The sequence below is a fragment of the Anguilla anguilla genome, chromosome 3 (genome assembly GCF_013347855.1).
Source record: "Anguilla anguilla isolate fAngAng1 chromosome 3, fAngAng1.pri, whole genome shotgun sequence".
Lineage (NCBI taxonomy): Eukaryota > Metazoa > Chordata > Actinopteri > Anguilliformes > Anguillidae > Anguilla > Anguilla anguilla.
This window is the reverse complement of record NC_049203.1, coordinates 14,280,191-14,295,088: the sequence shown is the minus strand read 5'-3', so window position 1 is coordinate 14,295,088 and position 14,898 is coordinate 14,280,191. Positions and strand designations below refer to the sequence as shown.

Here is a 14,898-nt window from a genome sequence, read left to right as displayed (position 1 = left end):
TTCTAGATGGCTTTCAAGCAGAGCCAGCAGTGTACGGTCAGGGACTGGAAGGTGGCCAAATGTTAGGTCATTTTTCAGGGCCAGCAATCGACCTTAGCTCAGCACTGAGAAGCAATAAGATCAGGTTATGGGCTGCATGCACTGTATGAAGCAGGTTATCCTGCAGTATTCCAAGTGAAAATCATTCCCTGTGTGATAAATGTTTTCACATGCCAGAGTTTCTGCCTCTTCCTGTCTCTCCAGAGTGTTACTTAATAAAGAAAATATAATGGTTGTAATCATGGTATCCGCTGGTAATGTGTCTCATTGGGTTCTGTGGCTTAATTGCCCAGCCTGTCTGAAATATAAGAGCACAAATACTTTTATCAGGAAGAGGAAAGCAGCAGATCGCTCTCTGAGAGCTGTGTTTAGCATTGCCACTGCAGCCAATACATGAGTGTAGGTTCCCTGTGCAAACACACAAAGTAGAGCTCTGCTGTTACTGTGCCAACACAGAGTACGGTTCTGCAACTGTGTTCAACTGTGCCAAGATTTTGACTCTGCCAACACAGAGTAAAGCCACATAGTTTCACTGTGGCAGCACAGCTCATTGTCCCTTTACAAACATAAACTTACAATAATTCAGAATCTCTGAGGTTAAAATTTACTGACTGAAATAGTTCTGCAATGCCCAAAAGGTTGTCATCTGCTGCCCTCTGTAGCAATAACAGCGTACTGCATCTTTCCAAGCGCCGTGGTCTGGTGCAGATCTTAATACAGATCAAGACAAGAATCCTTTTATATTATTGCTTTAAAGTATTCCTTTATTCCTATATAAGTCTCTCCCATGTCCTTTGATCAGAGCTCAATGCTGTACTTTGTACATTTTTTCAGGTGTACAGCAGATGCAACACATTTTTTGCAGCACATTGTTTTATAGGGGCTCATGGGATATGCAGTTCTGAACTTGTTAAATTAACTCTGTAATGTCTGCATCTGGGCTTCACTTCATGTAAGCTATCTAGACATTTTGATCATATTTTAGAGGGCTAAAATATTGTGTAGAGTCATTGATATCAGTGTTAACTAATGTGGGCAAAGTGAAGACGCAAATCATTTTAAGGAGAATAAATGATGCCTTAAATCACTGTGTTGTAATCAGTGCTGTGTATATCCTATGCTAAATGGCAGATCATTATAGCATATGTAGTTGGTAACATGGCCCAATGAGCTATCCAGATAATTTAAAGATCTGTGAACCAGCTCAGAATTTAACACCCTTTAAAAACTTTGTTCCAGCAGCCCTTTAGCAGCCTGAAGCCCTGTAGCTGAACAGGAATATGCTTCACACTCAGATAGCCATGACTCCAGATGCCCGGTCACTGATAGGCTAGAGTAATTTTACCTTCAAATGAGAAAGGCTAGTAGTACTTGGATGAGAGTCAAGGCCAGTTGCAGATGAGTTGCTGTTTGGCCAGCAGAGGGCAGCCCTAGAAAACCCATTGCAGCATTGCAGAGAATTTGAGTTCATCCAAAGTGTCTTGGGCATCTGATCAAGCCAAATGCAACACTACCTCTCCATTGCTGGCATTCTGACACAAAATGGCTGCCACACATCACCCCCTCACACACAAAACACACATACTATATAACATAATATATGCAGTTCACATTTCATTTGAAATGTTTATGGCACAGTCCAGGGAAGACAATTTCACATGGAGGAATTAAAATACTATTTAATATTCGAAGAAAAATAAATATTTAATTAGAGGCGTATTTTGTTCATGATTCCTTGAGAATTATATTTTCTAGAGAATGAAAGAAAAATATAAAAATAAAAATACACAGGTGCACTTCTAGGATTGAGCAAGTCTGCCTGGCAGTTTGGGAGAGAGGAAAGTAACGTGAGAGACTGCAAAGAAGGAAGCTATCAAGAGAGGTGGACAGCACCATAATTAAACTGCATAAAAACCCACTTATCTGAGAGTTCAATATTCCAGGTGCTCAAAAGAGGAATAAAATGGTAAGAAATAAAGTGGAAATAATGCTAATTAATAGAATAAGAATTTTTTGGATCTTGAATCATCTACCAAGTGGATTTTTCCTGTTTATTTTCCTCCCTCATCTTGGTGAAGTATTCTTTTTTTGACATCATTATGTAAAATTTGTGTTTTATAACTGAGCTATAATAATGACAATAGAACAGCGATATAAATGAGAAGATGAATATCTGTCCACAGTCCAATGCAAAATCAGCTGTTCAAAGCCATATTAATGCTCACTGCGTTTATGTAACTGATTTGGAGGTCATCTGCAATATCACATTTCAACTGTGCACACAGAGAGAACACAACCATGCCTGCAATCTGTACCAACTGTGCCTTAACTGTTATCTAAAACAAGCTACAATCATAGCTATAAATGCCACTAGTGCAAACACACATTTTTCTGGACATGGATAAGCCTGGTTTTCCCAGAAAGGTCAAATCGCCTGGCACACTCAGACACATGCCTCCTGATCTGCATTTTCCAGCTTCTGTAGCTAATTGTTATCAAATGTGTGCCTCAACAATTGTCACCAAGAAAACAGCTATTTCCCTTATAACCATAATATTTTAGAATGACTTTCTGGTCCTCCCTTAGGCACTCACTATTTATGCATGGGCCTGGAAGAGAGGGTCCCCCCTCACTTTTCTTTAAAGACATTAAAGTGTCGCCTGTTGAGTATCCTCTGGCTTTATGCTCTAATTTACAGCCCTTGTTCTTGCCTACTTGCTTTGTACTCGGTCCAGTGCGCTGAATGTTTAATGAGGACCTTTACTGTTAAATCGGCTGGATTCAGGAACCATAGTTTTCAACAAATTCTCATTAGCCAGACATTGCCACCCATAACTATGTGTGACTGTCCACATTCCCCATGAGCAGACTGCTTTCTGAAGCCCCCAAACACTGACTCTCGGTGTCCTGAGGGGTTTGTCATCACTGTGGCAAAGTAGAAGGCAGTTAATAATTTGGAGACAATTTAGCTTTCGGCTTTTCTTATCAGTGGGTCATTGTTGCATGTAAGGACATTGTTACCGGAGCACAGAAAAAGACACTGACCGAATGAAACCACAACTTCATAGGACCTCGTCCCATCGTATTTTCAGGTAGGCTGAAGCAATTGCCTATTAGATTAAAATCTGTCTCTCTCTTAGATCAAAAAGAAGAAAAGCAAGTGTGTTGTATTTAGAATAATAATGCATAATATTATGCCTGAGTCTCTCTCTCACTGTCTCTCTCTTTCTCTATATACGGGTTTTCCATGCCACCTGTGTGTTGTCTAAAGTGCTGTTGGTGCGTGATGCTGTGTGGTTGGGCGTATGCAGGGTGCAGGTGTGTGTTGTCTAAAGTGCTGTTGGTGCGTGATGCTGTGTGGTTGGGTGTATGCAGGGTGCAGGTGTGTGTTGGCTATGAGTGTAGGGGGTATTTTATCATTTTTGTGTGTTTGGGGCTAATTTGCTTCTTTGTAGGTGGCATGGTTTATTAAAGGCTGTCAAAAGTTTTTAAAAAGTCTCTCTCTCTTTTTCTTTCTCTCTCTCTCTCTCTCTAGTTCATTTTCTTTTCATCAGATTTTACTACTGTGCACAATTCAACTATTTTGACTCAATAAACTCACTGTTGCATCCTTTTCAAGTGGGAATTACTTGCTTTCCATCAGTACAGTGGTCTAGAATATCCATGGGTCCAGAAACGTATCCAAAACATATCCAAAATCTCTCCAGAAATGAATAAAATGCTTTTTGTCCATTATAAAGGTTTAAGTTGAAACATTGATATCAGATTAATAATGCAAAAACTTTGTTACACATGTGGTACAGTACCTAAATGTGTAATCATTAAATCTCTTATGTATTTCTGTACTCTACATTATCTAATGTTTTCTTGTACGGGGATGGGACGACATTAAAACAATATTTGACCGTCCACCATGTTTTGGCCATGTTCCAGCTTTCACATCATATCTGAGGCATGAAACACAAAAACTACTAAGCTACCAATGAGCGCTTGCATTACAGTATGAAATATCCTCATTATAAAATATCACCTATAACCGATTTTAAAGACATTCAATTAAAAAAAATAACACCTATAACTGAAATATTTTGAGCAGAACATACAGAACCATGATAAAATGTTATCTGTGTTCAGTAGATGGAGACAATTAATCAATGCTGTTGTTCTCCTCTTTTGACTGACTCCAGAAAACTATGTCAGCTAGGTCTATAGGCAACCATTTGGCTTAGTTATGCCCAGAAGTCCTCAATAATAATACAATTTTCCAAGAAATTAGGAAAATCTTTGATAAAGTTTCACCGGGTGCAATGTCTTTTACTGCTACCACAGAGTGAATGCGTAAAGCGGTGATGATAACAAAACTTTCGGTTACGCTGGGCTATAAAACGCTATTCTAAAAGTATAATTAGACATGTTATACATCATTAGAAAGCTTATACTGTCACCTACTGAAAACATTAATTGTCAATCAAGTCAGATAGTACTAAAAAGGGCGACAACACCGTAAACAACATGCGTGGTATTACGCACAGCTATTTGGGAAGGTAACCAGGCGTCACAAATGCGCACATATTTCACAAACATTGTCCAAGACAACATATGACTACTCAAATGTCTCAAAAGGTACATCTCTACGCATAAAACCAATAAATAAAATATTTATCCCATATTTAGTCCCAGATATTGACTGTTGAATGAAATAGTATAATTTTAGAAACATTTGTCTTGTTCATTTTGTTATTCAGTGAGCAGAGTTTTCACTTCTGTATTGACATATATTAGGGCTAATGTTGGATTTAGCTTGTTGCTATGACAGAATACAATTTTTTAGTGGTGAAAGAATATTTTTATGAATGGCCAGATAGACACTATTTTCCATTATATCATGGGTGGGGGGTGTAGTTGCAGATGAGACTACAGGGAGGGGGTGCTTGTTAAATGAATGACCGGCGTGATAATAGTGGCACTGCAAATCTCAGTATTCTGCATAGTTGTCGTGTATCGTCTACTAATGAAACTAGAACAAAAAGTTCCTGTTTTTGACTCATAGTTGCAGGCGCAATGAAAGTCTGAGTTGAGCTAGGCACGCTGGCGTGCCGACCACTAGGGGGATTGCACAAAGTGGTTAATTGTTTTCCTTTGAACCTGTAGTAACTTCAACTTGCAAATTCAACTAAATGACATATTGACCCAGATTCCATTTAAAACACACTCACATTGTTTCACCTTGGGGCACCATACTGAACTTCTGATCCCCAATAACCCAGAAATCACAGGGCTTTTCTAGGGCACAAAACCAATTTACAGGTGACTCAGCTTTTATTGTGGTGACCCAAAAAGAGAGAATCATCTTGATTAAAAATATTAGAGTGGCCATTTCTAGGTCAGATTATTAAAACCCAATTGTTTCTCAATCACCGTAAATACCTTTGTTGTTTTACTTATTTTTCATGTGATGTTCTTAATCAGTTTTGTTCATTTTTATCATGTACACACTTCTGACAGCACTTGCACTGAATCTTTCCACTCACGGTACTACTGAGGTAAGTAAAGTAAGATCGAGTGCCTGTTAGTGCAGATAAAGACATCAGCAGTATTATATCAGAGCTTTGATAAAACTATTTGCTTCACTTTGGACTTTAAAGACAAATGCGATTTCAATAGGAACTCACAGCGCCAGGTTACTTTTAGTCAGGAACACATCTGACGTGGACTAACTGAACACAGGTACGTGAGCTGGAACGCTCAGCAATATCGCTGCTTTCTGAGCAAAAATGAGAGAGTGAGTGAATGAGTGTGAGTGTGTGAGTTTGTGCGTGTGTGTGAATGAGTGAGTGAGTGTGAGTGTGTGAGTTTGTGCATGTGTGTATGATTGATTATGTAGTAAACATATACAGTACTATTACAGGAAATGCAATAATGCTTTGGCAACACAGAAATAATCACCCAGAGAGAGGGTATTTGAAACAGTAAGACAGTGTTTAAAGTGTTCTGGTTTCTGGGTAGAACGAGAAATATAATATTCAACACTGAGATTGATTCAATTATGTCATTAATCAGGAATGTGAAGCGAATGGTTGATTGTCACTTTTTCCCAGGAGCCGTGATTTGATTGGCTAAATGAAGCTGTTTAACTGAAGCTGCGATGTGTCTGGCTAATCTGGCTAATTGTTTCATAGGATGTCTGGTGCAGCGGTGCTCGCGTTCCTCCAGGGGCTGACCCGGCGCAAGCCCCTGGATCCGGAAGGGGAGGTGTCCACATTCCGCCGTTGCCTGAACACCCTGGACCTGGTTGCCCTCGGGGTGGGCTCCACCTTGGGGGCAGGGGTGTACGTGCTGTCCGGCGAGGTCGCCCGCGGGATATCCGGCCCCAGCATCATCGTCTCCTTCTTCATCGCCGCCCTGGCGTCCATTTTTGCCGGGCTGTGTTACTCCGAGTTTGGCTCCAGGGTCCCCAAAACAGGCTCCGCCTACCTCTACAGCTACGTAACTGTGGGAGAGATCTGGGCCTTCATCACAGGCTGGAACTTACTGCTCTCTTACATTATTGGTAAGTATGGAGCAAACTGCATGCACCTGATGTATGTATACATCTCTCATAATGCCAGCCATGCCTCTGTAATGCATTTGAAGCTATATTGTGCTTCAGTCTAATTGATTTGTCTTCTGGGGAAGAGAATCTTTTGAGTCAGTACTCACATGAGATGTTTGTGTTCATGTGAGTAGATTCCAGAATATGCAATCACAGATTAATCATTGATAAATAAATGTTAGTAAAAACAGACTGGAGTAAGAACTTTGAGGTCATGTAAAATTCCTCCCTTCTAATAGATCATTGCTTTGTGCTCGATTGGATTTTCCTTTATTTAAACATGGATTACTTACCGTATGTCACTATGCATTAATTAAGGCTTGTTTATTGGATTATTTAAATGAATTGATACTGCTGTTAAAGAGGAAATGCTTCACATTCACCTTCTGTTGGTTGTATATATATGTAGATTTTCTTTCAGTTTCAATGTCCTTTTTGTTTTCCCCCCCTATTTCTTAACTTAACCACCTGACACCTGGCAGAAAATAGTTTTTTGTTGTTGTTCTTATTTTTTTTTTTTGTTTTTTTCATTTTAATTTAATTTATTTTTATTGAATGCCCTTTGTATTGTAGGTTCCAGCATAGTACAGTATATGTGGTTCTTTATATTAACACCAGAGATTTTGGTCCCCTACAGGGAACAAAAATGAATATTAATATAAATTCATATGAATTATAAACATTGATTGGCCTATTTTCACAGTAAAGGTGGACTGTCAAATTCACCAGAGACTATACAGCAGCTGCAGGGCAGTTGTGAAAGTGATTACAGTGTCTTAAGAATAATGAATTACACTCTTGACATTGGCACGCTAAAAAATTCAGAGCTATAATGAAATGATGGGAAAATATAATTACCTTTGTGTCCCATGTATAAAAACAGCACAATGCACCAGTGTCAGATTTAAAATTGATGTCAGTTTTAACCGGGTCAGTTAAAATGCATGTGTATTTGAAACACATCTTGCAGTACCACTCCGTATTGAGGCAAACAGGTTTACTGCAGACCCTGGAGCTACCAAACTGGTCAGATGCAACAAATATTCAGCTTGCACAATAAAATAACTAAAATAATAAGTCCACTAGTGCCCAGGGCGCTACCATACTGTTAGCAAGACAGAGATCGTGAATGTCATTGTTCATAGTTTATAAAGAAACAAAATGGCACTAAAATTTGGTCAACGTAACATGTCAGATTATTTCTAATTAATGTGATCTATTGAATAAAACACTTTTTAAAAATATATTATAACTCCATTCTTTCTTCAGGTACTTCGAGCGTGGCCTTGGCATGGAGTGGTACCTTCGATGATCTCCTGGGAAACGTCATCTCGGACTACTTCAGCAAACACGCAGCGATGGCCTTACCTGGCCTGGCCCCCTACCCAAACATCTTTGCGGCAGGACTGATCATGCTCTTAGCCGGCAAGTACAGAAAAAAAAAATCACACCCGTGATTTAGGTCCTTACTGATAAATGAGGCGTTAAGTCTCCTGATATGTTGCACCTGGTCATTCTTCTTTTCTTTGGCACACAATGACATGTCATTATGCCAACACATTCTTATTGCTAACTTATAAAGCCGTAATTCCCAACCTTGGTCCTGGGGAACCCCTGTATATGTTGGTTTTTGTTCCAACTACAATTACAACCCCATTTTTAATAAGCTGTTATTTTTGTTAATTGAGTGTTGTTCATGTTTAGAGGGATTATTTATTCTCTTAAACCACATTATGCCAGAAATAACTATGCATGCCATGAAGAATAAAAATCTCATGTTCACATTGTGCTTATTGTGCAATATTGCAAACAATAACATAAAAAGAGGTAAAAAAATATATATATCCTAATCAACTTAAAGACTGAGATGAATCAATAGGCTTTTAAATTATGCTGCTAAACACAAGTGTTTAAGTTCTTTCATATTTAAAAAAAAACTTATTAATAAAATGCTGGTTAGGCTCATTATCGTTTGCTTTGTTTTTGAATTCTTCATTATCTACCAAATGGTTAGTGGCCACGTGTCCACCCTTTCACAAACTGGGAACTTAATGATTCAGCTGAAGCGGACAGCAATCTTTTCAGCAAACAAAACTATTTGTTGGTGTGTTTTCCAAATGGCAAAAAATCCTCCAACGGAATAGTTATTCCATAGGCATGCACAATAGGTTAGTGCACAATAATAATATGCTCTCAAATCTTCTCTCACAGGTCTCTTGGCCTTTGGGGTGAAAGAGTCGACCACAGTCAATAAGATATTCACCACCATCAACATCCTGGTGCTGCTGTTTGTCGTCATATCTGGATGCATCAAAGGAAACCTGGACAACTGGCACATCAGCAGAGAAACCCTCCTGAATGCCACTGCAGTTGCTGAGTAATAATAATAATAATAATAATAATAATAATAATAATAATAATAATAATAGTACATTTTATGAGATTGTAATTAAGTGTTTAAAAGCATGGCAGCAAATACATTATTTTATTTTAGCTGAGCACCCACAGAAAATAATTCCACAGCAGACAATGTGTGTGATCAGATTGCATTAAGCATGTTTTATTCTTGTCTCGATTCAACTCAGAAACCTCTCCTCCATCGTGAATGTGACGAGCGAATTTGGTGTGGGAGGTTTCTTCCCCTATGGTGCGGAGGGAGCTCTGGCTGGAGCTGCCACTTGTTTCTATGCCTTCGTTGGGTTTGACTGCATTGCCACTACAGGTAATTGTACAATACAATTGATACAATTCTCTGTAGATAACCCACTACAGGTAATGCACTACAGGTAACTCACTCCAGTTAAAGATAATGTAATGCAGGTAGCTCTGTAAAGATATCACTTCACAGGTAAACCATGACAGTCAACAGGTAGACAACATTTCTACTGTCACTGGAAAAATGTAAATACATTTAATTCCATGTAAATACACAGTAATATGCCTGCTCCTCAGTTAATCTATGTTCTTCCCTGGTGGAAATTCCAGCTTGGTTCTAGTCTGGTTTTAAGCTGGTCCACCTGGTTTGGAGATGGTCAAACTGGCAAAAAGATCGTTGAGATACAAACCATGCTGGAAAGACCATGTCCAGCTGGTGGGCCAGGTTGGTTCAGGCAAAAGACTATCACCAAATTTCAGATGGTATTCAGATTCCATCTTAGGCTAGTAGCTGAAATGTCCACCCGGAGACTTAAATGATGTCATCAAACCCAATATGGGGTTATATTCACCAATCTTTACATCTCTGGTGGCTTTTAGAGCGCATATTTTCTTCTGCTGTGGTGAGAAAGTTATCTGTGCAACCTGACTCTCTGCTGCCCCCTCCAGGAGAGGAGGTGAAAAACCCTCAGAAGTCCATCCCCATGGGCATTGTGGTCTCCCTCCTCATCTGCTTCCTGGCGTATTTTGCCGTTTCGGCATCCCTTACCCTCATGATGCCGTACTACTTGCTGAACATACACAGCCCGCTGCCTGTGGCCTTCGCTTACATCGGCTGGGCCGCCGCCAAGTACGTGGTCGCTGTGGGCTCCCTCTGCGCCCTCTCAACCAGGTGAGCGTAACCGTAGGAAGCCCAAGGATGGGCGACCAGAGCAAAAGATATTAATGCATTATGTGTGATTGAAGGAAATGAGATAAGTGTATAAGGTATAGTTGGATAACAAGGTGTATGGAGAATGTGTGATTTAATAATGGAGTAAATGTCAAATATGCAATTAGATAGGGAGACTGTGTGATTTGTTGATTTGGTAATTTAAAATAAATAAAAAAATGTAATCTGATTAGTACAAATGAGATAAGTGTACAGTTTGTCATTATATAATGAAGTAATTGTAGAGTGTGTGATTAGTAGTGATGAGGTACCTGGACAATGTGTTATTATGTAAGGTGGTAAATTTAGGATATTTTGCTGAATAGTGAGATATGTAGAATGTGCAATTAGGCATTGGGATGAATGTTTTTTAAATTTCATTATTTTTCAAATATATGGCACCCAACATGGGGCTGAGCATGTCCAATTCCCAGCCCAATTCAAGGAAGTGTAAATCTCTGAATCACGGGGAGTTGCCAGTTGCTTCTTTTTACACCGTAGACTACAGCTACGCTTGCAAAGAGTGGAGTCATAGGAAGACCTTACATATGCAGCTTTAGTACGCAGTCCCCATGCACCCAGCATATTGACCAGCAGGGGTCGCTAAATAGTGATGAATGTGGACCCCTAAGAGGCTGAACCCTCCCGTACCCTGGGAGCGACGCAATCGCCAGTTGCACATTGCCTTGTAGAGCTACCGGCCATAGACAGCACCGGCACAGTCCAGGTTTGATCTGAGACCATGATGCTGATCCATGCGCCACAGAGTGGTGCTTTGACCAAATGTGCTATTCAGTAGCATAATGCTTGATTGTAACTTGTTGTTGGACTTTGAGGTAAATTTGTTGCTTTTGGGTGTGCAGCCTGCTGGGGTCCATGTTTCCGATGCCACGCGTTATATTCGCCATGGCGAGGGACGGGCTCCTCTTCAGATCCCTCAGCACGGTCAGCTCACGCCAGAGTCCAGTGATGGCCACGCTCTCCTCCGGCCTGGTGGCAGGTAAATCGTGCCTAAATTTTCTCAAATATCTAGAAAAAAAATTATGCATATATATTGTCGGGAGTCACCAATATGATAATAAAAGCACTGCGTGTAAACAGTGTTATACTAATAAAGAGTTGATTGATTGCTTGCATGATTGATTGATTGATTGACTAACTGAGTGACTGCCTGACTGACTGACTGAGGAATAAACAGTGGTTTTACGTTCCCCAGCCATCATGGCCCTCCTGTTTGACCTGAAAGCTTTGGTGAACATGATGTCCATTGGAACACTCTTTGCCTACACTCTGGTTGCTATTTGTATTCTCATTCTCAGGTAAGCGTTACACACTGAGATGCTGCTGAATTCAAAATCATCTGAATTAACTGGGATTACAAGTGATCTTGAAAACCATTTTATATTAATATAATCTGCCCATTCAGGTACCAGGAAGACCCTGCTGAAGACTGCAATTCGATCTGTAAAGCTGAATCTATCTCTAGTCTGAGCTTTTTAAACCCTCCGTCTCTCCCCACTGCAAGAACCTCCAAAATTGTGACAACATGCACTGCAATCATTGGTAAGGAAGCGACTTCCATTCACCTATGTCATCTACGCGTTAATACATTTCTTTCAGACTGCGAAAAAGTTCTGAAGAAACATCTAATTTTCCAGAATATTCTGAACAAAATTATTATATATGATGCTTTCATTTAGAAAAATTTCTAGCTTAATCTGTACTTGACCTTTAACCCTGCTCTGGGGAGCATCGCAGTTCCATATCGCTTATGTCACAGCGTATGATGTGTGTGTGAATCAGCTGTGTTTGCTTCCCCTGCAGTTGTCCTGGTTCTGGGTCTGGCTGTGATCCTGACAGTGGCTCTGCGGTCACTGGCCCGGAGGTGTCTGTGGAGCCTGTTGTGTCTGAGTGTCCTCCTAGTCGCCATCATCCTCGGGACCCTCCTCATCTGGAGGCAACCCAAAAACCCCACCAGGGCAGCCTTCATGGTGAGAGAGAGAGAGATAGAGAGAGAGAGAGAGAGAGAGAGAGACAGGCCCACACTTCAGGGAGGACACCCATACTCACTCGCACATACACACACATATATACATACACACCCACACACATACCTGTATTGACTTTAATAAACCACACACGGCGACCATAAAGAGACTCCTGTTGTGTCTGCAGGTCCCCTGCATCCCAGTGCTCCCCATCGTCAGCGTCTTCATCAACGTTTACCTGATAGTCCAGCTGGGTCCGGATACCTGGATACGCTATGCTGTCTGGATGGCAGTGGGTAAGACAACCCCAGCGACTGTATCTGATCATTCACTTTCTGCAATAGTCAAAATGACTTTCTTTTTTACATATGACAAATTTTTTGATGAGTTGTCACAATGTGTTGTCTGTGGATGCTTGTTTGCTTTTTTGTTTGTTATGGCAAAAGGCCAAATGAATTTCCCCATGGGGCAAAAAAGTGTTCTGCTGCCATTGTTATATGCACTTGTAAGTGACTCTAGGTAAACACCTGTTAAGTGCTTAAACATAAATGGAAATGGAAATGGAAATGGAATGGGATACGGTGGAAAGAAAATAGAAGAAATGGATCAATGATGCTAACATGTCTCCCTCCCCATAGGATTCCTCATCTACTTCAGCTACGGGGTCCGTCACAGCGTACAGAAACAGCGGCTGCTCAATGCACAGAAGACCCAGGTGATCCAGACCATCAAGACTCCTGCAGAGGGGGAAGGGGTCACGTCAGAGGAGGGCAAAGCCGGTGAGGAGAAGATGGAGCTAAAATAGAGATGACTCAGAAGAACTTGTATATCTATATGTTTAATGCCTATATTTTATATTTACAAATATATATATACACATATATGAATACATAACACACACACACACTCACACACATAATCTATTCACAACTTTTATGTAAATTCCCAGCCACAAGGACTTTTTGGCAAGTTTTTCCACTGGAAAATTACTCAGCAGTTATGAAGGAGTCCTATTGTATTGCAGTATTAAATTTATTAACAATTTTAATGTTTTTAAAAATATGCTGTTTATGAATATACTGAATGTAATGTACAGTATATCATATAATATTTACTGTTATATAGCAGGGGAAAGGAACTATTGTTGAAATGGTAACATGGTAAAATTGTTTTTCGATTTTAAATCTGATTTTATGTTAAACAAAAAGTCATTAACTAAGAATGTAGCATTTGTGGTATTTGTACTATTATAAGGTGGAGAGTAAACTAGAGGTAGATATACATGTACAGTGAAAAAACTTCATGAATCAATGCATTTCCTACTTTTATACTGTATGACATTACGGGTTGTTGGGTCATATTTATGGTGCTTTCAAATGTTTTATAATAAACATTGTGCAGCATATACTTTATAAATTCTCATGACAAAATAAAATGACACAAATAAACCATCAATGAGGAATGTGATTCTTTCATTGGAGAAGGTTGCATTTCAACTTTAGGAGAGATACACTGCTGGACCACCTAGTCTTGCGTAGTCAGACGTCAATCCTCCCCAAGCATACTAGCTAGTCTAAGGACCATATTAAATTATTGGGGTGACATATCTCCCTGGATCCCCTAAAATCTGTTCTTATATAGGTAAAACTGTGACAGAAAAGGTGCAATTGATTTCTTGCTGAGATGCAAAAAGTCCAGACAGAACCAGGCCTGGAACTTCACCCCACTCCCCCACCCTCCCACCCCTCCTTCTGTGCAGGAGACACAAGGAACAATGCTCCCTTTCACGGAGCATAACTTCTGTCACATCAATCACAGTTTCACCAATTTATCTCCTGGAATCTTGGCACAACAATAACTATGAAATCCGCTGGTGCCTGTCGGCTACCTGCTCAATCACCAGCCTAAAAACAGCATCAGAACAGAAGCCTTGGTGTAAAGACATTCCACTGGAATTTGTATTTGTTCTACATAACAGCTGTATATGCACTTTTTTCTACTAAGGACAGCCATAGCAAAGTTGATGCAGAATCTATCTATGGCACCATCATAGTGTAGCATTACACATGTAACTCACTAAAGTTTCACAGCTATGTGCGGCCTGTAAAGCACATGGTACAGAACAGGTCACAAACCAAAATGTAAACGTACAGTAATATGAAATCAGAATATTCTTAAAAATAAAGAAAAATAGACTCATTAATTGTGTCAATAGTTCTGCAGGAAATTAACTGGTGTCAGAAGAGTTCATATGCAATTACTGTTGCCGTTTTAAGGAAATTTTGCCATTTGAGACGGGTTGAGTTTGAGGCACCATGTCTCTGCCGGTTGGTGGCCCCAGCTAGATAAACACTCCGTGCTTTTGCAGTGGGCGGAGCCAAGAGCCCAGCTAGACAAACACCCCGCTCTGTCTCAGGGGGCGGGGTCAGGATCGCAGGGCTGCAATTGGACGTGCGGGGGAACGACCTGTGGACTGTGAATAGGCCCATTGAGCAAATCAGGAGGAATTTGGGGTGTCTGTGCCACCATCCCTGCACTGAGTGAATTCATGTGAAACTGGCTAACAGCTGACAGCTCGGCTTTACTCTACTCACCCCTTCCCCCATAGAATCTCTGCTGGCCTCTGAGCAGGTCTGGGCCCCTCCACAGACTCCCTGCTTCACAAAAAGGACTCTGAAACCCACCTTCACACC

General features: G+C 40.4%; 1 protein-coding gene across 1 annotated transcript; it reads left to right on the top strand.

Moving 5' to 3' along the window:
* Positions 1–3,054: 3,054 nt before the first annotated feature.
* On the top strand, positions 3,055–13,010 carry LOC118222574 (cationic amino acid transporter 2-like). The gene is made up of 12 exons (XM_035408259.1): positions 3,055–3,131; positions 6,219–6,589; positions 7,901–8,056; positions 8,843–9,008; positions 9,217–9,353; positions 9,956–10,178; positions 11,081–11,217; positions 11,434–11,536; positions 11,644–11,780; positions 12,042–12,208; positions 12,393–12,501; positions 12,844–13,010. The coding sequence occupies exons 1-12, from the start codon at positions 3,088–3,090 to the stop codon at positions 13,008–13,010; spliced, it is 1,917 nt and encodes a 638-aa protein (XP_035264150.1). The 5' UTR covers positions 3,055–3,087.
* Positions 13,011–14,898: the final 1,888 nt, after the last annotated feature.